This window comes from Astatotilapia calliptera, chromosome 7, assembly GCF_900246225.1.
Source record: "Astatotilapia calliptera chromosome 7, fAstCal1.2, whole genome shotgun sequence".
NCBI lineage: Eukaryota > Metazoa > Chordata > Actinopteri > Cichliformes > Cichlidae > Astatotilapia > Astatotilapia calliptera.
Window position 1 is genome coordinate 28,080,060 of NC_039308.1, and position 26,571 is coordinate 28,106,630.

The following is a 26,571-nucleotide window of genomic DNA, read 5'->3' on the forward strand; positions in this document are numbered from 1 at the left end:
AAAATGTTCCTGATCTTCTGGCATGCAGTTCTTTTTACATTTATGAATTAAAATGTGAGCTGATTATCTAATAGGAAGAGCTGCACATTTGACAAATTATTTTGTAATAGTTTTCATATTTTTTCATCTAATTGCACAAGTAAAATGTTTAGTTTCATTAATAAATTAATGAGGTTAAATAATTACAGTCAATTTTAATCAAGAGAATTTTATTACAATAATATCACAAACAATATGTATCTTTAACACCTGTGCATATGTTGTGCTATGCTATATGGAACACTAAAAATAACTTTCCATATGTGCAAGTGGTAAGCGTGATATTGGAGGCCTGGGGAACTGTGGCTGATAGCAAGAGGAGGAAGACAAGCTAACACCCAGAAGAGGTAGCAAAAGTTCCCTCTTCCCAAATGACCCACCTACAACACGTTTATCTTCTTTTTGGTCCTCTGTGTGCCCTCCTTCATGTCTCTTTCTATTTATCAGTCTCCTGTCCTGTTCACGCTATCTGCTCTGAGTCAGTGCCCTGTTTGACGTTTTGGTTTGGGGGGAGACGGGAGAGGGAAGATGATGACATTATTTTAGGTTAACACTCTTACATGTGTATGTGGGAAAAAATGTGTAATGACAAGACTCCATTAGTGTGAAGAGGTTGGTTCAATAGAAGATTGTGGATCTTCCATCCAGGAATGATCTTTGGACTTTGAAAAATATTTATTGATTTGTCATTTAATCCTTGAGCAGCAGAGTATTAAATAATGTACCCTACTATCTGAAAAAAGGGATAGATTTCCCAGGAAGCACTTTTAAAGAAGCTACAAGGGAAGATTGAAAACTGACTATTTATAGCCACAAAGATGCTCTGTTGGCAGGAGTGTTAGCCATGGGACATCTCTGTTTCTTTGGCTGCACACTGTTTTGGAGTCAGAAGAAGAGGCGAAAGAAGAAAAAGCAAAATGAGCTCTGCATCAACCATTTTCTGTGGTGATCATTTCGGGAAAAACATTTTGTTGAAAAAAGCTATTCGTAGTTTGTGCTGTGAATCATAACCGTGAGCCTCATTGGGCCATTATTCTGAAGTCCTGTTATTAAGTCACATCGGTGTAGGGTGGAGGCGGACTAAATGCTCAGTTGGCATGTCACCATCCAAAACATGTTTTCCATTTTTATGCAAAACTGCTAAATATGAAAACATTTAGACGATTTGAACGGGGGCACTCGTAGTCATGAGCCTAAAGAGAACTGTCACCCATATCTGGAGCTTCCTGTTTCCCAAGCTCTGTGCCAAGTTTAGCTGGCTGGCCTGCAGCATTACTAAAACGCATTACTTACTCTGTGTGTTGCATAAGAATGTGAAGTCACTGTAAAGGATAGACTTCCCCCCCCCCCATTGGTTCATGGATTCTTTATTTTAAGGCTGAAGTTGAGCATTTTGGCTGTTAATTATTTTGCTTTTTTAAAACCAGATGTAATATGTAAGGAGGGACTTCAATGCATGGAGCTGATTGGTGTCACTCAAAGAAATGCTTGCGATTCCACTAGAGGTGCCACAGTGCATCCCAGAGGGCAATAAGACAGATACAAGATTGGCATAGAAAATCCAATAGGTGTTAAAAATAAAATTCCCCATGCACGCAAAAAGCTCCAATACTGGAATGCTACTACAATGTGTGAACGACACTCACCCAGTGTATTCCCAGGGTAAAGCCATGTTAACTAATGATTTAGATCATTAGCTTATCAGCAAAGTTTTTATTGAGGTCATAAATAATTTGAGACGTAGATGAATATTTTTAAACTTCTGCATGCAAATACACAGTTGGACTTTCAACCAAAGGAAGTCTCTGGACCCAGTGAGCATCAGTTCTCTGGATCAAAATTGCTTGTTGATGCAAGAGGTCAAAGGAAAATGGCCAGACTGGTCGAGCTGGTAAAGGAAAACAACAGCAACTGAGAAGAACGACTTTGAAAACAGAAGCAGCATACCGGGTGCCACTCCTGTCAGCCAAGAACTGGAAACAGTCACGGAGAGGCACCTGCACACTCAGATTTACATATTAGATAAAATTACGACAACAGTTGTGGCAATGAGCATTGTTCCTGACCTCACCATAACACAAATGAAACATAAACTCTGGGGCAGACTCCAAGCCTTCTCATATTGGTTGCTGCTGCACTAGATGAGCTATAGTGGCAGTTAAAGCAGTTCTGAAGGCAAAAGGGGATCTGACCCACTAATGAAGTAGCTGGTGTTAATTTTTTTTTTTGTTAGCAATTTAGACTGGATGAATGGACCACTAGTATTCTGTTGCCCTGGTATTATATTTCTTTGGCAGTATATTTCCTTGTGCTGGTATTTCTGAACATCATGTACTGAAGCAGCCAGGGTGCCATAAAAATTATGGGGTTTTTTTGGGTTTTTTTAGACTTCAGTAACAGATGTGTTCAAGTAGAGTAGAAAGAGGACACATCAAGGCTACAGCAACAACAGGCCAGCAGTGATAACGGGAGGTAATATTTCATTTTTCCATGCCCAGCCACTCGCTCTATCACAAACTCTGTCATTGTGACATTCAGACAGTCATCACACTCCAGCAGAACAACTCAGCTGGAGACCAGGAGATGGTCAATCAGGTACAATATTTCTGTGCTCAATATTTCACAGTCAGCTCTTGCTGTCTGTGAGAGAAAAGCAGTCACATCCAGACAAAGTCATCACAGCTGAGTGGCTGAGAGGAGGAGATGCTGATGAATCGTGACGAGGCCTGTAGGCAGCTCGTTTGATGATCTACCCTCTGGTGAGACGATCAGATCACCTTTCATCTGACTCACTGTTATTAAGTGTCTTTTGGTATTGGAAGAAAAGTGTTCCTTTGTTGAAATTCTCTTCAGACTCTGGGTTTTTAGGCACCAGAAAAAGAGAAATCATGTTGACTTTACCATGACTAGGTGCAGTTCAGGCTGTCGTAGTGTCTGAGCAACAAATGAATGTGGTGTCAATTGTTTGGATGCTGAGTGCAGCCCCCTTCAATTTTCTGATTTCAATCATCTGTCAAAGAGCCCCCTAGTAAAGATTGTGGTTCAACCGCTGCATTTTTTCCCCATCCATGTCTGGAGTATTATCCACGGAGTAAGTAAAGGTGTAGGCAGAACAGTCTCAAGCCTTTCACTAATAGATACTTCACAGATTCAGTTTTGGAAACACTCAATTTTCCTACTTTACAGAGGGTCACTAGTTTAAAGCTTTTTGGAGTAAATTACTGTTATGATCCCTAAATTTAAGGTTCAAAGCAACCCAACATTTGAGATACCACAACACTGCTGCCATTCAACAGAAATTGCAGTTGGAAACAAAAGGAAACGGGAGTTCCAGCTAAAACAAACAAAAGACAGAGGAAACCCTGAACCAACCACACAATGGATCATCAGATTCCGGCTTCTCTCCTAAACTAGTTTTGGAAAACTAATAGAAACCCAAACTAAAAACAGTAGATCCAGTAACTCCCACTCAACCTATACTTTAACCAGATTTATGATGAAATGAACTGCCAGGATGCTTGGATGGGAAACACAAACCCAAAACATCTCCTTCATATTTTGTTACTGGTCTGACAAAAATCGAATCACTTCCTTATTTACATGTGTACATGTAAAAGGATCCTACTGTTTACTAGATTGTCTGGAGGTTGGCACTGTACTTGCTACGTCTTCCGTTTGACTTTGATTCCCTGTCTGCTACATGAGGCCATATTAAGGCTGGGTTATATAGCCTAAAATCCATATCGCAGTATAACTTAAAGCATGCGCGGTAACGATATATATATCGCAATATATTCTTTTCTTCCTTATTTTTGCACTATAAGGCGCACTTAGAATCCTTTAATTTTCTCAAAAATTGACAGTGCGCCTTATAATCTGGTGCGCCTTAATGTATGAATTCTGGTTGTGCTTATTCACCTCGAACCGATTTTATGTGGTACACGGCGCTCAAAAATCTGTCAAAAATGTTTTAGTACGACTTTGGTAAGCTACAAAGCTGCACCGCTTAATGGATTGTCGGAGCATTACCGCTACCGTAGTCAGGAGCCTCGCAGAGTAATCTGGGTCCGCTTCAGGTCCCATGTCAAACGAACACTGAGCGTTAAAAACTGTCTAAATTTGTTCATCTTTAATAAAATGGTCAGTGTCGCTGCTTTACCAGGTGTAACAATTAAGTTTAATATCCAGGCAAACATGAAAACCGAGCAGAATTAGAAGTTAGCTGGAAGTTAGCTTGCTAGTTTCCACCTAAACATGATATGCCATGTTCTGACAGAGAGGTTTCTAGAAAAAAATAAAACGTACAGCTCTGCTATCACTTCCAACATAAACGAAGACAGGAAACTAAACAGCAATGACTTTTGTAGGGTTACTGAAGTTGGACTAGCTGGTATATGATGATGTGCTACGTGATCGCTAGCGAGACAGCTATGTTAGCATAACATAAACAGTGAAGCTGGTGGATGAACGCTAACTTTTTTCCACTTGATAAAAGTTAACGTGAGGGTCAAATGTAATCGCATGGCAGGATGCTGTAAACGGACCAAACTTCAGTCAGGATAACAACTGAGATAATCCATCCACAATACGAGGTTAGTCATTAATATACTGCAACAACATGGGAATAGAGCAGCTGCGAGAGAATTCAACATTAATGAATCAATGTTACGGAAGTGGAGGAAGCGCAGTTTTTGGCTCATATTCCAAAACGTGCTTCGTCTCTTCGCTACTGTCACCCAATTTGCAGATGATATTGCTTGCAGCCGCTGCGATGCTTTCAACCAAAACAGGCGCCGCTTGATGACACTATCAACATGTGCTATTGTGGTATAGTCAAAATCTCTACCATTGGCCAAATTCATATCGTTTCTACTGTTTATACCGCTCACCCCTAGGCCATATTACTGATTTCTTTAAAGTGTTTTACACAAATACAGACATTTTGTCCAAATGTCTTCATCGGCTGGGCTCTACTGACTATTTTTGTTGACTATCATCAGCTGTGCTTTGACTTAAATCTCTAAGGTAACAAATTTTTAATGCACCAGTCTAGAAAAACAAATGTACCCTGTTGTCCATACATACTAAATACACTGGGAGTTATTTAGTAGTACATAGAAACTCAAACAAGTATCTCTGATCAGATTTACCACAATGATAAACGCAAAACAACAAAAATAACATAGCAGGATACATGAAGTCTTTCCATTTGACTGCCTTTGTAAAATCATGGTTGAATGCAGTAAGATGTAGAAATGATAAATAATTGCTCTTGAGTTTGTTATGTTTAAAAAGAAAAAACATACCTTGGAGTCTGTTAATGTGATTAGTATGGTCACTGACTTTGGGAGGCTTTTTTATGACTATTCAATTTCTTCCCTGCTGTTGATGCCATAATCTGAAAAGTCACTGGAGGCTGATGATACTGTTAATGTGTACTGAGATGGATTGCAAGGATGACTAGCGTAGGGTTCAATTAATAGATTTTTCTATGACATTCAAGGCTTTTGATGTGGGTGCTGGCAATTTTAGTGAACTCTAAGTCGATCTTTAAACTGGAACACCTCAGTTCACACACACTAGACAGCTATCCACTCTGCTCCTGTGACCTTGGGCAACAAAGCAAGTCTGTTCGACGTCTGTAGTGATGCTGTGTTACAGCAACACGTGCACTGATCTTTCTTCACGGGTAGACGAAGATAGACTGGAACATTTTCTTTTATGGGTATATAAGATGTAGCAGCATGATATCTTGAGGCACAAAACTGATGGGTGGATTGCTGCTATCTAATACTGACTTGAGTAGCCTGGATTGAGTGTTAAATGAGATGGGACGAGCACTTAGGGACTGATTAGACATGCCAACATTGCTGTCTGTCTTTGTCTAATGACTCAGTGAAACTGAAGTGTTTGGTTTCAAATCAGGGTGAGTGTTGGGATCAGTAAATCTTTGTGTGAGGCTTTAACTTAGCAGAGAGACCGTCTTATTGTGTATTTCCAGTATACAGTGCTGTATAGTAAATGCTAATATTTTGGTAATATTATTGCTAATGCAGTTGCCTTTGCTACCTCTTCTAAATCATCAGTAATAACAGGGAAACACACTCATTGGGCACTTTGTTAGGCACACCTAGACTGCCTTAATTCTTTGTGGTAAAGATTCCGTGACGTGCTGGAAACATGCTTGAGATTATTTTTTCCATATTGACTAAATATCATCACACAATTGTTGCAGATTTGTCGGCTGCACATCCATGATCTGAATCTACCCATTCCCATCTCCCATCCTGATCTGACTGAAATCTGTGGAGGCCATTTATGTACAGTGAGGCGGTGTTCAAGAACACAAGGAACTAAGGGGAACTAACAGTGTGTCAAATATGTACCAGATATACCTAATAAAGTGTCTAGTGATTGTAGATCTTAATTAACTTTTTGTGACATGCATAAGTAAAAAAGTATGAAGGGTAAAGATGCATTTGAATTTCAAATTTAATATTAGTAGGTTCACATTGAATCACTCTCAATTTAGTTGAAGTAAGTGCAGCATCACTATTAAATGTCGTGTTGTTGGAGTCTGTCCCTTGTAGTCTAATACCACACAGGGACAAATGCAGTTACAAAACAATTAGGAGTATGGTGGGTATGTTGACATCTTGAACAAAGTCTGGTAGTGTGTTCCAGTAAAGGCATTAAACTAAACATTTACTGTATCTTTTCAGCATATAGACAACTTGAGGCAATGTAATAAAATAAGAAAAAAATCTTTGAGCTAACTGCTGAACTGCTATGTCCCTTTAACAAGCTATTAGTTATTTTAATAATTTGTAGTTAATATATTTATCTAATAAATTGTTAATGGATAATAATGAATCTATACATTAACAACTATAAATCTCATAAATCAAATTAAATCTTAATTCATTGTGTACAGTTTACTTACTTTATTCATGACCTTTAAGGTAAAAGCTTGAAATTCTGGGTATTTCATTTGTTTGTTTCCCTGCGTTTAAAAATTGATGCACCTTCCTGTTTGTTCTTTTAATATAAAGCTTCTGCTGGGAGGCACTTCTTTTAGAAAGTGGGAGGAAGAAATGCAGAGACTATTGTATTTTTGTATACTTTTTGGCATCATTTGGGAAAAAATCCCCCCAAAAAACATTTTGGCGTATATTGTACTTAGGATGTTCTCCCGCACTTCCTCTGGGCTCTGTTTTTAGAAAACCTAGTCCTTGATGGGAGATTTTAGGATATTGCTTTTCAGGACCAGATCTGACGAAGTCTTTAATCTGGAAAAGGAAAGTTCATGAAGCACTTGCATATGTGTGCATCTCTGGGCTTAGACGAGGGAGGGGAGAGAGAACTGCTGCAGGAGGATGTGTATAGATTCCTGCCTACTGTAGCTTTAAACACATATAGGATGCATGGTCATGTGATCATTATCCGCAGTGACTGCTAGCCAGTTGGGAGCACTGGGACATTTCTCAGTGGCCTGATGGTTGTTTAAGCCTGCTGTGTAACATCTAGTTTCACTAGTGATACTATAGCAAACTGGAATGAGTTAACAGACCACCCAGAATCCTTGCATTAGCTGTGACTCTTGTCACCAGACTGTACGATTTCCCTGCAGTCTCTGTGAGGTTTTTTTCTTTTTTTGCTTGATTCTTGACTATAGAGATTATCATCTGAAAAATTGCATCTCATTCTGAATTGCATACTAAAAATAACTATGATTTTTAATAGATGCAAGTTAATGGCTTTGTGTGTTTGGCCTTATGCATTTGTATGTTCTCTGAAGTTTTCATTAATGCACCCACTGCCATGCATTTGTAATTTGAGTAACACTTCTCTCAGAGGAACCTAGTGAAACAGTTTTAGCCTTTCACCAGTATTGATGTTGGCTATAATGTTCAAAAATGAACATTTTAAACATTATATCAATAGCGCACACATTTGTTTGGTTGTGTTAGTGTCTAGTTGTTTTTTAACTGAGCAGCTATTTTTGCAGTCATGTTTCTAGACCCTTACCTTGTTACGCTCAGTCTAATATAAGTTGCTTTTGAATTAATGATGAATTTGATGAATTCTTTTAGTTCAGGTTTGTGTAGTGAAAATCACGCATAGTGAAAGCCTGAAACAACTTGTAGGTTGCTACGTTTGTTGGAAGTAATGTCACATGGTCTCTTTTTTTTTTTCTTGTCTCACCTGCTCTCATCTGTGCTTTGGTAGAGAAATGTGATTGATTGATCCAAACTTGGTCACTACCTGATAAACAACCGTACAACAAACCGTACAACAAAATGTGAAAGTATTAATTTATACTAATTCTTTACTTGTAGCAGCTTTTTAAGAATATTATTATAAAAATTTCTGAAACAGGAGAGCACACAGCCTCAAATATTACATTGTTGAGGCGCTCATAAGATATTTATATGTATGAATATATATGAGGTAGCAGAAGTAGTATAATTCTACCATCTAATCTTTCTGTAGCAGGTGTTCATTTCTGATGAATAGTTTAGATAGAAGATAGAAAAAGAGGAAGAAACTAAGAAAGCACAAATTAAATAACTGCTATTGTTCTCTCCAACTTTGCTCTGTAACAGACCCCCTCGTTCATGCTCCTCCAGCCTTTCATGATTCAGAATTGTGCTTTAGATAGAGAGAAGCTCAAATTAGCAAGGTTACCCTTTAATGAGGATTTAGGAGCGATTACAAGCCAATAAGACACATTAAATATCTGCGTGAGGTCAGAGCTTTGTTGATTAACACGAATAAATCAACAATTACTCCAGCAGATACTGACATTTCTGGATTTCCTTAACCACTTTTTAATCCTGCCTAATCTACACCCACTGAAACTGTAAGGCACCTCTTGTGCTGCCAGTGTTCTGCAATTGGAAACTGAAAGCCATATCAGACTGGTTTGGATGCAGAAAATCAAATGACACTGCTGTTTTTGTTTTTCCAGTATTCTGTTGTTCACTACATATTTGTTTCTCACGCTCACTAGTGAGCTTGCTGTTCTCTGTGGGGAATAGCTATGTTATTGTTTTTCGACAATTAGAAGCCATAATGAAATGCAGTTAAAGAACACGACAGATTGACAGACGGAGAACGGAAGCAGCGGCAGTTCGAGTGCAGAAGATTGGCTCCATCAGCGCGGCTTCAGAAGTTAAATTGAATTTTATTAATAAGGTTAATACTGCCGTGTTGTTTCATTAAGAATTTGCTTTTGTTCTCAACTGAACAAAGCTGACAGGATTAGTAAATGCTTTCTGAAGATGTGTTTTGTATTGGGCTTTGTGCTGTTAAAAATACAGTTAAAGAGCTTTACCCAGACTGAGAAATTAGCTAAAAACCAGCTAAGAAAATTAACAAAAAGTGAAGACTGTGCAAAAGTCTTGAGCCAACCCTCATTTTGCTTCAAAGGAACCAGACGTGTTCATGAGCAATAGTTCTTCAAGCTTTTTGATGTTTTTTTCAAACAGCTTTAGACATTGGCTGCTTTTTCGCCCTTTTTTAGTCTAAAAAGAGTATTTCCTTTTTCTTGGTTAAGCTAGGTCAAGTTAAGTGGCTTAGCTTGAATCATTTAAGGCAACTAACTTGAGGGATTGACCTGTTTAGTCTACACAGAACAGAGTATTTAGCGAAGAAGCTATTTTAAATGATATCTTTAGGCACTTTTGTTGCTAACAGCCTATCACAAAAATAAATAATTTGTTGGTGGCATAAGCAATATTTAAATAATAACAAAAAATAACAATTTGTTGCGGAGGGCAAAAGTGACAGACATAAAAAAAACCTCTACAGTAGGGCTGCGCGATTTTGCATAAAATGAGAATCACGATTTTTTGGCTTAGAATTGAGATCACGATTCTCTCACGATTTTCTTTTCCAGTATAAATATTTATTGTACTTATTAACTGCACATCAACTTCGTAACAGTTGAGACTGAACATAAAAACAATAAATAAACATAAAAACAAATGTCTCACGTTTTGTTGTTGCCGCAAAATGTTGTACTGCTTGAAATTCGGCCTCCACTGTTGCTCGACACTGCGTGTATAGAGCAGGTAGTGCAACAATAGAAAAATAGTTGCGGGACGGCACTGTGTAGCGTTTGTCTAGGGTGTTGATCATTTTCCTAAATCCCTTGTTTTGCACAGTGTTGATGGGAGCCATATCTTTGGTCAGGTGATAAGTGATAGGCTCCGTAATTTCTTTGAGTTCGACGTGTATAGGGAAGCGCTGTATAAGGTTCCCGTTATTGGTGTTTGGGTGGTTGACCGGGACGGATTTTCTCCTGTCACTTTCTCGTCATCCCTGACGTGCTCTCCGTTGCTTTTTCCCTGCTAATTTTAGCATCACACGGCACAGCTTCTGTATCACGTAGGGGACTTCTTATGAAAATGACCACAACTTTGCGGTGACTCGATTGGGGTGAATATAAAGTGATGGCAACTCTTCTTTTCTCACTCAGAAACATTTGGAATCTAAAGACCAGATGCTTATTGACCTCAAGTGACATACAGCTGCATAGTAGAGGGGATCAGTTTTTCTCCATGGTGTTTGAGGCCTTAGGAGATTTTTAGATATGGAAAACTGCACCTGCACACAAGACAATTCTTACTGTTTCTCTTGCAGTCATTTAGGCCAAACAGCTTTCTTAGGTGCCTTCTGTTGATTGACAAAAATAGACAGGAAGCACAGCTGGCTGGTAAAAGACCCAAGGGCTGACCTTGGCAACAACACAGGGATTGAATTTCCTAAGAGATCTGGGAATTGTGGGGATCCCTCGGAAGGAGCTGGCGAACCACAATCTTTGTGTGCAGTGTTTTTTTCTGTGTTTTTTTTTGACAAGTAGAACTCTAATTTAGTTTCTGCAATGTAACAAAGCAATCTCTTATCTGCTTTTAAATTATTTATTATCTTTTGTAAATGCAAAAAAAATAGTAATAGTTAACATGGTTCTCATCAATAGCCGATCTTGCTGAGGACTCCTGATAAAATAGATGAAGTAGATGCATTTCTGTCATTATCAGATGATGGCAGCTGACACTTGATGTTTCTGTCTTTGCAGAGTGACCCTGCAGTGAATCCTGAGAACGTTAGTCTCCCGACAGGAGACAAGATGGCGTCTAACAACACCCTGCGCAGCTACTCCATCATCCCATGTTTCATCTTTGTAGAGGTGAGGGAGTGTGCGTGCATGCATTGTCTTTGCGTGATAATCTGGGCTTCTGCATAAAGTGGTAAATTCATGCATATGACCCTTGTTTGGCAAATGAACATGATGGAAATATGGTTTTGAGTGTTAATTTACCATAAGTGAACAACCAGAGTGTAAAGTGTTGAAATGAGTGTGGAGCTGAATGCATGCGTGTTTGTAATTGGGCAAGTGTGTGTGTGTGTGTGTGTGTGTGTGTGTGTAAGAGTTGTGCAGCTCCTGAATTTTTAATTACTGTGTTAGCTGAAGGTCCTTAATCAGAGAGATGTCTCAGGACACTTTGTGTTATTCTCCTCCATCTCTCTTTGTGTTTTACTCGTTCTCCCTCTCACACAGAGACACACATCTCAGACGAAATATCCTACATCACAGTCTCAGATCAGTTTATACACTCATGTTCTTTCTGCCTTTATCTCATGCTTTCTTCTTGCCCAACCTTTTTGTCTCGCTCATTTTTCCTGACACTCATCCATAATGGGACTGTTACCTTCTGTTAATTAGTGTTACTGCCTGCTAGTGTGATCCTGGGCGTGTCCTCCAAGATAAGTGAAATGTGACTCTCGCATGCATGTGTAGTGAGTTTAAGACTACACTGATAGGATGTGCAATAGGAAATGTCACTGAACACTTTATTTCCACCCACAGCCAGAGTGAAAACCATTCTGAGAATCAGAACTGCTGCACATGCTCTCAGCATCTGCAATGGTGATGAAACAGACATCACGTGGTTTCTCTTTGAACATGTGCCTCCTCAAGAAAAGTGCAGTAAGTGACAAAAAAACAAACAAAACAAAAACCAATTAATCCAACATACTTTATTTTACATCTGAATGAGAGAAATGGAGCCATTCCTCAGGTCCAGGGTGTACCCTGCCTCTCAGCTCTCATCCAAAATACGTCTATGCTTCAGTCCAAACAGTACATTGTTGCAATATAGCACTTCACTAGCACTTCTTCTGTTAATTTCCTTTATAATATTATGTGGTTTCATAACCGTCACTTATGAGATTGTGTTGTCTAATTTCGCTCCAGTATTATTTGAAAAGCCTAGAGCTAAAAATACTAGATGGAAAACAAATAAAAGAAAACAACAACAGGAGACAGTGGCCATGGATGTGCCGTGATTGTATGTTTTTACCTCATAGATCACATGTAGTCAGTTACTATGTCACTTTCACTCCCACTGAGCCAAACTGTTTATTTTATGCGAGAAAATTGCTATAAACAGTAACTATAAACAACAAAACAACATCAAAAATACTGCAGCTGTAAAACATCATCTTGGTACACATTATTTTTAGATGTGAGATGTGGCTCATCATTAAAAAAAGCTCTTTTAGACAGTTCCTTCTGTTTGACGATGTGTCACCATTGTAGTTATTTGCTCATTTAGAGTTTTGAAGTGTCAGTGCTTGAACGCTGTGTGGAATGATGAGATGGCCTCTTTAAAAAAAAAAAAACAACCAAAAAAAACATTAGGAGATATAACGAGGGCGGGTTTAATGTAACCACTGATTAAGCTGGTGACACATTAAACATCTAGGTGGTAAGTACTGATAAGTCAGTGTTTTAAATGTAAGTACAGCAATATGTTGGAAATATTATCCATCAGACTGGATTTTATATTCAATAAGTCTAACAGTGGGTTTGATACATTACCTGAGCATTTTGGGTAATATACAATAGGCCTAGCGACCATCTGGCAACCACCAGGGAATACATGTTTTTCCCTATCTGGTTTCGGGTGGATGCTAGAAGCTGCTGGCAGCTGCTGTGAAATAGATTGCTAAAGCCCCAGACATGTAGGACTAAAGTCAGCTGGTGTCTCCTTGGTAACTACCGGTGACTAGGCAAAAATATGCTGAGTGATTACTGGAGGTTGGTGACAGTCCCCAGTTTGTTCGCTAGCATGTTGCTATGACCAAGTAGCAGATTGTTGCATATAGTTTGCACCGAAGATTCAGACTTTTTTGTTTGTTTTCCAAAGTTTCACCTATCGAAATATGTCGGCTGCAGCACCGAAGAACCCCCCCCCCCCCCCCCCCCCCCTTTTTTTTTAAAGGCAAACGTTTCTGGTTTGCGTCCACACTTTTTTCCAAGTATCACTACAGCTACAGCAAGTGTTTGCTGACAAGCTGATAACTTCCATGCAAACTATAGTACTCTGTGACCAACCAACGGACTCACAAGGAGGTTTTTGGTGCAGCGCCCTCTTTGCAACTGATTTCACCTGCCAACAGCAACTTCCAGCAACCATTAGCTGATCAGAGGGGAGTGTAGATTTTCCTTAGTGACCGTAGGATGCTTCAGGGTTACCCACCGGCCTCTAGGCCAGTTCTTATTGATGGACATGTGTCATCCACCAATGCCAGTGGCAAATGGACGTTAACTTTTTACTGGCTAAATTGTCAATGCTAGTGTGATGATGAACAAAGTGACTTTTAAAAAACTTCATCTGTAAGTAATGACGACGTCTTCGTGTACGTGTTCTTTGCACAATATTGGCCAATTTTTGTTGTAATTTATTTTTCCGGAATATCAAAATGAATTTCCCTGAATCGAAGTATTAATAAATGCTATCATGTGACCTATTTTGAACTTTTTTCATTTGCTCAGTGGTCAGATTTTGCTTCCAAATGCATTTGCTCCCCATTTCTCATACAATACTACACCGCCAACTTTAGCTTGGTCCCAACAGTTCTTATTACATATTGGGGGGCTCTATCAGCGTTCGGCTATCTGACATATTTATTCCGAAGAGAATCTCAACTTGGCCTCTCACGCTTCGATATTGACCTTTTTTATTATATGTCTCTCTCAAAGCAGTCGGCTTTATAGAACTGCAAGGCTAAAGCGATGAGGTGCAGCTATATATTGAGTCTTTAAATGGTATTTCAAATGTAGTTGTAGTCATCAGTTAGAGCTTCTATAAGGGCATATTTTGCATTTTTCAAACTGGGCTTTACTACATTCTTATTCATCATCTTGTCTCTATGTGTCAGTGCCCAATAAAAGGGAAGATTTTTCTTTCAGATTCATCATTTGGTTTATTGGCTTTTGCATCACAATCTAAGCTTAAAAAGTCATTGGCAGAGTGCTCCTAAGAGAGACACTGTAAAACCCTGATGAGTAGCAAGCTTCTTCTCTAATTTTCATTACCCTGTTTTCACTTACTCCCCCTTTTTTCTTCAGCGACACTTGTCAAAGGCATGCTATCTATCTCCCTGTTTCATTCTGCTCATCCTCGATTTCTCTTTCTTCCCCTCTTTGATGTCTTCGTCACATCCTCGCAGCCTCATTTCTCTCCTGCCCCTCCTTCCTCGGCTGTACTTGCTTCCTCCCTCAATCTCTTCTCTCTCTCTTCCTATTTCGCGTGGTGCCATAGGAGCTCTTTCTCCCCTTCACCCAGTTTCCCATCATTTAAATCACTACATCTTGGTTTGTCTCGCTCCTTTTTCCTGCTCCTTTTGTTTCTTCTCTCCCTCCTTTCCTTCTCTTACTCACCCTGCCTGTCACGAACACAGCAAGGCAGAGGAACACTGCCGTCACGTGATCAAGACGGAGGGGCCTGATTGGAGCAGCTGGGCCATGTAGTTCACTGCCAGAGGCAGTCTGACAGGGAGGATGTTTATTTGTGGTGATTTGTTTATTTATTCGTGTAACTTGTTGCCTTTATTTCATCTGTTACTTGACGTCAGGATGTTCATTTGTTGCTGCCATTTGTCTCTCTGAGTGTGCGGAGGAAAAATGGGAGATGAAAGGGGTTGCAAAAAAAAGAAAAAGATGGGGCATGAGGGAGGAGGAAATGGATAAGATGAAACAAGCAAAAAAGGGGGAAGGAAGTAGAAGGAAAAAGTGAAAAGTTATGAGAAATTAATTAAAGGCTGAGCTGTGGAGACAAGCTGGGAAGAGCGAAGAGAGGACCGATATATCCTGTACCTGCATGGGATTATGTAATGTATAGAGCTGTGGGCTCTCATTAATCTAGCTACAGCTATCTAGCTTTTTCAGGTTTTGCATGGTTGAAGAAAAAGCTGGATGCACTTACTGTTAGCAGCCTGCTAAAGCAGCACAGGTTGCCAGACTATTTGGAAGTAAACCAATCTCTTGAGAAAATGTCTTTCTTTTATCTTCTTTGTTTTCCTTATCTCCTAGAAGCTTTAATTAAAGCTTCTAGTTAGGTATACACAATTTAGACAGCAAACTTCCCAACGTGCAGTCATTACTGCAGGGAGCGGCTTTGTTATTTAGCTCAGAAGAAGTCAGATATTGTGTGAACTGAATTCCAGTGTTTGACGTAATTTGTACTGGAAAATGAAGCTAATGTGAATATGTGTGTGCTGTTATGTCTCACGAGCAGTGAAGGCAAACAGCTGTCTGTCTGAAATGTTCATTAAAATAAGTGGCTCTAATGGTTTTAGGTTTAGAGTATGAATATTATTAGTTGTTCTAAAAACTGTTAAACTAACAAAACAACTGAAAATGGCCCAGGTGTACTCAATGTGCCCGAGGTGATATTTTTTTTTGTACAAAAACAGCTGAAATGCACTTCATACTCTAAACCCAGTTCAGCTGTAAAGTTGCTGTAAAATGAAGAGTGAATTCTAATGAGTTTAAAAGCATTATGTGGTTTGACCGTCTTTATTCTCTAACACAGCCTGGACTCTCTTAGGCTAGCTTTCTTCTTGAAGGACCTTCAAAGCTGTTCTTTGGATGTCCGCTGCCTCTTTGTTCCGTTCTCTGTCAAGCTCATTGCACAATGCTTCAATTTTTAGTTTAACATTCTTAATAACATCTTGAAAAGTTCCTGAGCACCACTGGCTGAAATTAGACCTAATCATCGCACTATATGACCTGATGCCTTTGATTTTAAGTCTAATTCTTATATATTTCGTCATACCTCAGTCTTTTTCTCCTCTTTTGCTTTCTTAAGAATAGCTTCTTGACAGCAACCCTTCAACTGAGACCATTTATGGTGAGGCTTTAGTAAACAGTAGATGAATCAACTGAAGAACCACAAGCATTTCTGTCTGTGAAGGTTCTCAGTCATCCAGGTCATCATAGTTTAAGGAGCTTGCAAAGAAAAGCGTCTGGACTTCTTTAAGTTGCTTGAAGACGTTTCACCTCTCATCCGAGAAGCTTCTTCAGTTCTAAGGGTCAAATGGTGGAGAGTCCCAGATTTAAACCCAGTGGGAGTTTCCCCCAAAGAGGGACAAAGGACCCCCTGATGATCCTCTACCTAATTACATGAGCCAAGGTGTGAAAGCGGGTGTGGGTCCTAATCAGCTAGGGGTTTCGGGTGAGCTCATGGTGAAACCTGGCCCCACCTTATCATTAGATTTCCTGAGGTCAGATGGCCCAGGGTGTAAATGGGTGTTAAGGCGTCTGGGAAGGGATCTCAAAACTGGATTATAGATGGCAGACAGTTGGTGTCGTAAACCACCGCCTCTGTTCAAAGATGGTCGCTCACAGTGGACATAGATGGCTTCTTTCACTCCTCTTTTAAACCATCTGTCCTCTCTTTCCAAAATGTGAACATTGGCATCCTCGAAAGAGTGACCTTTGTCCTTTAGATGCAGATGGACAGCTGAGTCTTGTCCTGTGGAGGTGGCTCTTCTATGTTTGTGCCATGCGCTTGTGAAGTGGCTGTTTGGTCTCTCTGATATAGAGGTCTGGGCATTCCTCGCTACACTGTACAGCATACACCACATTGTTCAGTTTGTGTTTAGGTCCACTGTGCGTAACCATCTTTGAACAGAGGCGGGGGTTTACGACACCAACTGTCTGCCATCTATAATCCAGTTTTGAGATCCCTTCCCAGACGCCTTAATGCTCATTTACATCCTGGGCCATCTGATCTCAGGAAGTCACATGATAGGGTGGGGCCAGGTTTCACAATGAGCTCACCTGAAACCCTGGCTGATTGTGACCCACACCTGCTTTCACACCTTGGCTCATGTAATTAGGTAGAGGATCATCAGGGGGTCCTTTGTCCCTCTTTGGGGGGAAACTCCCACTGGGTTTAAATCTGGGACTCTCCACCAAATGGACCCTTAGAACTGAAGAAGCTTCTCGGATGAGAGGTGAAACGTCTTCAAACAACTCAAAGAAGTCCAGACACTTTTCTTTCCAAGCTCCTTAGACCAGAAGCATTTCTATTTCTTGGATTTTTTTGCCTGAAGGATATGACTTTTTAAACATTTTTAATCCATTGTATATAATTTTTGGCCTGTCAATTCTTTTTTCCTCTGCTTGTCCAATTTCCTCAGATTCTTTGAAGACACACGGCATATTTAAGTATGATATGCAAAGTTTTCAGCTAATAGCACTTTGGGAATCCCCTTGTTGGTGCCAAAAATACAATTTCATGCCTGTCAAATTGTGTTATCTTTAGCATTTTTCACAGAGTCAACTAAAGAAAGAAATGGTGTGTTTTTGCGACAGACTGCTAGTGCCTAAAGATACAATTTAAAATTCCTTCTTTGCTAAGTTCTCACTGTAGTGCAGATAAAACACTGGTTCATCCATTGAGTCAGGTGGCTTGGAATGATTCATAAAATTCAGGAAAATTCATAGGTTAGTATTAAGTGGGTTAATACACAAAAACACTTCTCTGAAAATGGTTGTGTATAAGGTCTGAAGTGAAAAAATCTGACTCCTTTGAAGAAAAATAGAAAGAAGTGAGAGTTGGATCAAGACTTTAGCGCAGTACTGTTTGCTGAAATTGAGCAGGAGCAATTGTTACACCCCCTGCACAAAGATTTAATCATATGTCTTGAAACTCCACGTGGCAAAGACACTCTGCCTAACACATGAATGGACCTGAATCAAAATTTGACTCTGTTATGACTGATCTTTTTTTTAGTTTTTAAAGTTATATAACGCAGACGTTTGGCAGAGCGTTTCTCAGCCAATGAGGTTAATTAGTAACATGATGAGTATAAAACAGGTGCCCCAGAGAGGCTAAGGCTTTCAGTTAAGATGGGGATGAAATGTGAGAAATAGATCAAACACTTATGGACTGTTGGGAAATAAGTTAATGAAACACAGTCGTAAACATGCTGCTGACTCAACTTTTTTGAAAGGTGTTGCTGACCAAAGTACAGTAGATGAACCTGCATTTTTCCAAAAATCACCGATATGTCTTTGCACTATTAAGAATTAAATAAAGGCATAAAACCATTTGAAAATAACTGCATGCCCATTTTCATTTATACTTTAAGTAGCCAACTTGGAAGCCTGTTTGTAGAAAAAAACAAAACAACCAGAAAACAGTAGCTGTCTTCTATGTAACTTACAGACAAGTCTGACAACAGAAGTGTAATATCACGGTCTAAAGCCTGGCAAGTCGGGCTTAGATGCCCATTTCTGTCAGTCTTTTTTTCCAGTCTACTAACACAACATGACAGTGAAATGAAAATCTAGGACTTTGTGTTGGATTTATATAACATTTTCCTGGTTGTTTTCATGATGTGAGGGAGAAGATGAGCAGTGGTACTGACAGTAAAAAGATTTTGGAGTGAAGGGAGAGCAGATAAAAAAAATCCTTTGGGAGGAAAGATTTAATTAATTTTGGATGGCTATTATGATCAAACTGACTTTGTAGGATGTAATTAAAAATACATAACAAAGAGAGACTGAATCAAAACGGTAAAGTGAAGGTGATGGCTCTGTTTGTGTTTATCACAATGCCCTGTCCCTTTCACATTAGATGTAGATACTAGACTCATATGAAAATATCGATTAAAGAGGTTATGATGTTTATAAAGCAGATTTACATATTTTATGGGCAAGTTATTTCGACCAAGAGCCAAACGCTTTGAGAAACACCACATTAAGAATAGAGCTTCACCAAAAAACATAAATAAAAAGCCTTCCCTGACACCTCAGTGTTAAAATAGGTGAATTTTACACTCCAGTGGAGAAGGATAATAGAAAGCTGCCGTTAACTTTGTATAACCATTTTATTACAGCCAGACTTCTGTCAGTGTCTCCTCCACATAGCTAATGCAGTATGACGCTGGCTCTGGAGTGAATATAATGCAGCCACAAGTTAATGCTTTATGCAGAGAGATGGACTTTTGACCAGGTGGGAAAGTGTCACAGAAAAACCAGCTTATGAAAGTCACAAAAGTGGAGAGCGGCCTCCAGGAACTAGACTGCACCATAATTTTCTTTTCAGGTGAGTGAGATTTGGTACACTTAAACATCAAAAGGTAATTATAGGTGTGACTCACAACCGTGCAGGCTCTACTATACAGGGAGTGCAGAATTATTAGGCAAATGAGTATTTTGTCCACATCATCCTCTTCATGCATGTTGTCTTACTCCAAGCTGTATAGGCTCGAAAGCCTACTACCAATTAAGCATATTAGGTGATGTGCATCTCTGTAATGAGAAGGGGTGTGGTCTAATGACATCAACACCCTATATCAGGTGTGCATAATTATTAGGCAACGTCCTTTCCTTTGGCAAAATGGGTCAAAAGAAGGACTTGACAGGCTCAGAAAAGTCAAAAATAGTGAGATATCTTGCAGAGGGATGCAGCAGTCTCAAAATTGCAAAGCTTCTGAAGCGTGATCATCGAACAATCAAGCGTTTCATTCAAAATAGTCAACAGGGTCGCAAGAAGCGTGTGGAAAAACCAAGGCGCCAAATAACTGCCCATGAACTGAGAAAAGTCAAGCGTGCAGCTGCCAAGATGCCACTTGCCACCAGTTTGGCCATATTTCAGAGCTGCAACATCACTGGAGTGCCCAAAAGCACAAGGTGTGCAATACTCAGAGACATGGCCAAGGTAAGAAAGGCTGAAAGACGACCACCACTGAACAAGACACACAAGCTGAAACGTCAAGACTGGGCCAAGAAATATCTCAAGACTGGTTTTTCTAAGGTTTTATGGACTGATGAAATGAGAGTGAGTCTTGATGGGCCAGATGGATGGGCCCGTGGCTGGATTGGTAAAGAGCAGAGAGCTCCAGTCCGACTCAGACGCCAGCAAGGTGGAGGTGGAGTACTGGTTTGGGCTGGTATCATCAAAGATGAGCTTGTTGGGCCTTTTCGGGTTGAGGATGGAGTCAAGCTCAACTCCCAGTCCTACTGCCTGTCACAGGCTGGGTCTCCGACTCAGCACTCGGAGTTCTCTTTGTATTTTTCTCATTTTTTGATATGTTATTAGTTTTTGTGTTATTTCCTATTTTGCCTTTAGTTTGGGCAGTTATTGGTTATTCTTGGGTTTTTTATGTTTGGGGTTTTGTATTCATTCATCACGTATTAGGTCTGTCTTATTGTGTTGTCATGTTTAGTTTTCAGTGTTTCCTGTTTTATTTTGACAGTGTCGTGTGTTCTTTGGTCATTGTATTTAGTTTCATTCTCTCTTGGTCCTGTCATTAGGGTTATGTTTGTCAGCTGTTTCCCCCCATGTGTCGCCATTTCCCCTGATCACCTCATGTCTGTATTTAAGCCTTTTGTTTTCTGCTTGCCTTTATCGGTTCGTCTGTTTATTTGACCTCAGTCTTAGTTACGGTTTTCGTCTGTTATGTATTATTAGTCTTAGTCATGGTCTTTGCTTGTTATTTTCCACCACAGTCATAGCTTAGGTTTTGGTCTCAGTACCGTTTAGTATTTTGTTTTTTAGTGTCTTGTCAGTTTACTTTGGTTTCCTGGTTTACTCCTGCCGTCATCTAATAAAGGATCACTTTTCTGTTCAAACTTACACTACTCGTCATCATCTGCTTTTGGGTCCTGTTTCCATTCACATCGGCGCACCCCGCCGTGACACTGCCAGTTTCTGGAAGACACCTTCTTCGAGCAGTGGTACAGGAAGAAGTCTGCATCATTCAAGAAAAACATGATTTTCATGCAGGACAATGCTCCATCACACGCGTCCAAGTACTCCACAGCGTGGCTGGTAAGAAAGGGTATAAAAGAAGAAAAACTAATGACATGGCCACCTTGTTCCCCTGATCTGAACCCCATTGAGAACCTGTGGTCCATCATCAAATGTGAGATTTACAAGGAGGGAAAATAGTACACCTCTCTGAACAGTGTCTGGGAGGCTGTGGTTGCTGCTGCACGCAATGTTGATGGTGAACAGATCAAAACACTGACAGAATCCATGGATGGCAGGCTTTTGAGTGTCCTTGCAAAGAAAGGTGGCTATATTGGTGGCTGATTTGTCTTTGTTTTTGAATGTCAGAAATGTATATTTGTGAATGTGGAGATGTTATATTGGTTTCACTGGTAAAAATAAATAATTGAAATGGGTATATATTTGTTTTTTGTTAAGTTGCCTAATAATTATGCACAGTAATAGTCACCTGCACACACAGATATCCCCCTAAAATAGCTAAAACTAAAAACAAACTAAAAACTACTTCCAAAAACATTCAGCTTTGATATTAATGAGTTTTTTGGGTTCATTGAGAACATGGTTGTTGTTCAATAATAAAATTATTCCTCAAAAATACAACTTGCCTAACAATTCTGCACTCCCTGTAGATTGCTGAGAGAGTGGAGTCAGACTGAAGAAGCTGAAATTACATGTTTCTTTTGGACAGTTTTAAAGATTTGAAACAACGTGATGACTCTTGACGTTTGTAATGGCTTATTGATTGTTTATGACCCTCTATGATTTATAGTTTGGAGCGATAGAAGAATAATGTGGGGTAAAGAGGAAATAGGTGTGCTTTGTAAAGATGTAAAATGCTGCTTAATTATTTGTTCCAACAACTGTAATTCTTTTTTTTTTTTATGGCGAGCAAATACAAATGTGGTTGTGACTAAGCTTCAGGCAAACTTAAGCCTGTTTTAAATAAATGCAAATAAGTAGAAGGTCACACTGAATGAAATCATGGTAACAGTAATAAATAAATAGCATCCCTCCAATTAATCTGTCCAAGCCCGTTTATATGCAGTGTCCCGTATACCTGACATACTTCGGTACGTGATCCCACAGGGTATTACATGGCATTTCTGCGAGCTGAGGAATTTACATATTTTCAGAGGAGACCTGAATAATGTTTTAGCCGATTACCCTGCTGGAGCTTGTTTGCTGAACATCATAAAATCATGAAATGGATCCAGTATCCGTGTCTGTAATTTGGATGCTCTCGAGCAGCTTTAAGATGGAGGATTTCTGCTTCTGATGTGAGCGGCTCTGTTTTGCTTGTTATTGTTAGTTATGAGGTATGACCTGTGACAAGGCTACATATGGTGCGCATCAGAGTGTTATGGTTCACCGTAGCAGTAGATGAGATTGTGTGTGAGCTGCACAAAAATGTTCTCCACAGCAGGGTATCCTGGTAACAACAGCAGAGGGCAAAAAAATAATATAAACTAGCTTGGTGTTATTCAGAGAGTAGGCTTAAAACAGACAAAGTGCACATAAACGCACAGGTGCGCTCACCTGGACGTCTTCACAGAGCCATCTGTCACATGACTGCCCGTGCCAACATTGTTGACACAGCGGCTTTCTTGCCTTCGCTGTCTGGATCCTGCAGGCAAGATTGTCCAGTCTGGTTCACACACTAATGTATTATAGTTCATATAATACATATATATGTCATGTGCTTTCTATTGGAAAAAATGATCACTTTTGATGAAATTATTTAATTGAAAAGGACATACTGTTGAATTTCTGTAAAGCAGCAGTTGTATATAGTAATTTATTTTTAAACTCAGGACACAGAAAAGGTGTGCAAACATTGCAATCTCTCACTTTACTCCAGTACTGGGTACCTACCATTCTTCATGGAATAGATTCCATAAGGTGCTGGAAACATTCCTCACAGGTTTCGGTCCTCATTGACGTGATAACATCACACAGTTGCTGCAAATTTGAGGGCTGCACGTTTGTCAGTCTCCCGTTCCACAACATCTGAAAGGTGCTTTATCAGATTGGGATCTGAAGACTATGGAGGTCATTTGAGTACACTGCTATGTAGGGCTGCACGATTTTGCATAAAATGAGAATCACGATTTTTTTGGCTTAGAATTGAGATCACGATTCTCTCACGATTTTCTTTTCCAGTATAAATATTTATTGCACTTATTAACTGCACATCAACTTCGTAACAGTTGAGACTGAACATAAAAACAATAAATAAACATAAAAACAACAAATGTCTCACGTTTTGTTGTTGCCGCAAAATGTTGTACTGCTTGAAATTCCGTCTCCACTGTTGCTCGACACTGCGTGTATAGAGCAGGTAGTGCAACAATAGAAAAATAGTTGCGGGACGGCACTGTGTAGCCGCCGTAATTTCTTTGTGCCTGCGGGAGTTCGATGGGTATAGGGAAGCGCTGTATAAGGTTCACGTTATTGATGTTTGGGTGGTTGACCGGGACAGATTTTCTCCTGTCACTTTCTTGTCATCCCTGACGTGCTCTCCGTTGTTTTTTTCCCTGCTAATTTTAGCAGCCAGCTTCTGTATCACGTGGTATAAGGCTCCGCCCTTGTCATATGTTGAGCAGGAAGAGTGAGCGCTTGTTTTCATGCAGATTACGTCCCGGATCAAAATGCGGTACAGTCGTCGTCGTCGTCTTTTTTTTTTTTTTTTTTTTTTTAAATCGTTGTCATTTGGAAATGAGATCGCACATAAGTATGAATCGAGATCGCGATTTTCTAACGATTAATCGTGCAGCCCTACTGCTATGTTCACTAAACTAACCTGAGATGATTTGAGCTTTGGCTCATCAGTCCAGACAACAGTGGTCCAGTCTCCTGTTGTCCATTTTTCCAGAGCCCGTGTGACTTGTAGCCTTGGTCTCCTGTTTTTAGGAAAAATTGAGTGGCAACTGTGTAAGTCTGCTGCTGCTGTAGCATTCAGCCATGCTCTTCTACATATGTTCTAACAATATACACTAACAAGTGTATATTTAACTTACTGTTGCCTTCTTATCAGCTTAAAGCACTCTGACCTCTGACCTCTGGTGCCAACAATTTCCAAAATACTCAAACCAGCCCACTTAGCACCAACACCCATGCCATGTTCAAAGTCACTTAAGTCACCTTTCTTCGCCATTGTGGTGCTCAGTTTGAGCTTCAGCAGATCATCTTGAGAGTTAGATTAATTTTATGCCATGTGGTTGGCTGAGTAAAGACTTGTTAACCAGCGGTTAAACAGGTGATTGGCTGTTGAACTGCTTAACAGATATTTATGGGAAATGTAGCCTTTAGCACAAACAAAAGGATGACTCTATAATGAGGCAGCCAGCTTTCATAGAAACTTTTCTCTTTCTTAAGCTGTCAGTGTCAGTGATGCTGTATTGTCTCATCAACGAGATAATAAACCCTAACACCAAGCTGAACATTGTTGCAACGTTTTGGAGAGATGATTGATAATTAAAGGAACTGTTCAACCCCAAATCAAATATAAATGTTTTTGTCTTGCCTATTTTCAAGATATCTGCTATAGAAATGTCTGTCTTCCCTTGAATGTAGTGAAACAACATGCCATTCGCCTGGTACTCAAATTGCATATGAAAAACTGTTTCACAGAAGTCGGGACCACCTAGTTCCATTATCTGTAAGAGAAGGCAGACATTTCTACCAGAGGTGACTAAATATATGTTTAACTTTGGGTCAGACTGACCTTTTTAATGATAACTATGCCTTCTAAAATGTCCTGCAAACATAAAGACTGTGATTACTGTGACGCTATAGTGTAGAATTGCAGAACTGTGTGAAGGATTACTGACTCTGTGGTCACTTAGCGACACCAAGTGTTGGATGGCAGAATTACAAGCATTTTCCTGTTTTATATGAACCAATCATAATACCAATACTTAAAATAAAAAAAACCCACAAAACTTTCTCTGCGTAACTTTAAACATTTGGAAGGTTTTGAACCAACACAAAGTTTTTGCCAGTCTGTGTAATGTTCTGTTACTTTATCAGTTCTTCTTCTGATCAATAAAACATCTTCTTACTTGCTTATTTGTAGTCATAGGTGAGGCGCAGACCAGTGCCACTGATTTACCGATTTACTAAACAACTCTTTTCATTTAGTATAGTATTTTGTCATTGTTCGACTGATTTTGATGCACTATTCCTTCCGCTTCCCGTGACGTTGTTGTTCATTTTTGATCGCGTCAAAGAATGAAAATGTGTCATCGCTTTCCTTTGATATTTAACCCCAGACGATTTTCTAAATTGACAGTGTTATTGGGACATTAGTGGGTGAGTGACACAAATGCGGCTGCTTTTTCGTAAACAGCTTTAAAAAGCCTTGCGGTGCAGCTTGGTGCAATTTCTATTTCTGTGTTGGTTCATTATCACTGACGAAAGATTCTATATTTATATATATTTATATGTATGAAAAAAAAATTGCCTGCAGAGAAAGACGGCGAAAGGAGGCCAGAGACAAAAGATGATAGTGGGATAAAAGGATGTGGGGGTGAGGGAGGAAGGGAGGTGGTAAGTGATGGTGGTGCCAGTAGTGGTGGTGGTGGAGGGGGCTGTATGTACACGACCAGAGTTAGCATGAGACAGAGGAAAAACAGAGAGAGAGAGAGAAGGAAAGAGATGGGATTTTAGAGGATTTAGGTGGTGGTTTTGTATTAAAACCTGTTAGACACATTGTAACCAAGTACAGCGACGTTCAGGAATCAACTCAGATACAATTCGTTGGATGAAATCTACTTTTTTTAACACCTGGGATCTGAATCAGGACAGCCTTCGGTGAACTGGATACACAACTAACATCTCCCTTCTTTCCCTCTTCCTTCTCTTTTTTTTCTCTTCTTCCTCTCCAACTCCCTCCGAACATGTTCTTCTTCCAGCTCGTCATCATGTCCGGCACGGTCCTGTTGGCCTACTACATGGAGTGCACGGACCTGTTCAGCGTCCACGTGCAGGGTTTCTTCTGTAATGATGCTGACCTGATGAAGCCGTACCCTGGCACGGAGGAGTCCAGCTTTGTCCCTCCTCTCATCCTGTACTGTGTGGTGGCCGCTGCTCCGACAGCTATAGTAAGTAAACAGCAGTGTTTAAAACCAGGTCTTCTCTGTGGATTGCTCGAATTGTTTTACGATTTTCTCGTAAACAGCCGTCGTTAAATCCAGCTTGGGTTCATTTATTCAGGGTCTCCTCATCTTTGACTTTGCTTCGAATCCTTCGCATCCATTTATTTTGAGGAGTGAATAATTTAAAAATGCAATTATCATTACTCTGCTAGGTGTCCTAGTATATGCAGGCTAATTTAAAGTTGTAATTTTGCGTGACATGACCCAGTTTTGTGGCAGCATTTTTAAGTAAAACTGACTTGCAAATAATATACCTATCATTAGATATCATCCAT

General features: G+C 39.8%; 1 protein-coding gene across 3 annotated transcripts in view; it reads left to right on the forward strand.

Annotated features, from left to right (window-relative positions):
• plppr1 (phospholipid phosphatase related 1) overlaps positions 1-26,571 on the forward strand; it is a 131,946-nt gene that overhangs the window by 10,437 nt on the left and 94,938 nt on the right. For all 3 annotated transcript variants that reach the window (XM_026174205.1, XM_026174204.1, XM_026174206.1), the window contains exons 2-3: positions 11,123-11,233; positions 26,054-26,242. In XM_026174205.1, coding sequence (XP_026029990.1) covers positions 11,174-11,233; positions 26,054-26,242 — 249 coding nt within the window. In that variant the 5' untranslated portion in view covers positions 11,123-11,173. The remainder of the gene's footprint in view (positions 1-11,122; positions 11,234-26,053; positions 26,243-26,571) is intronic.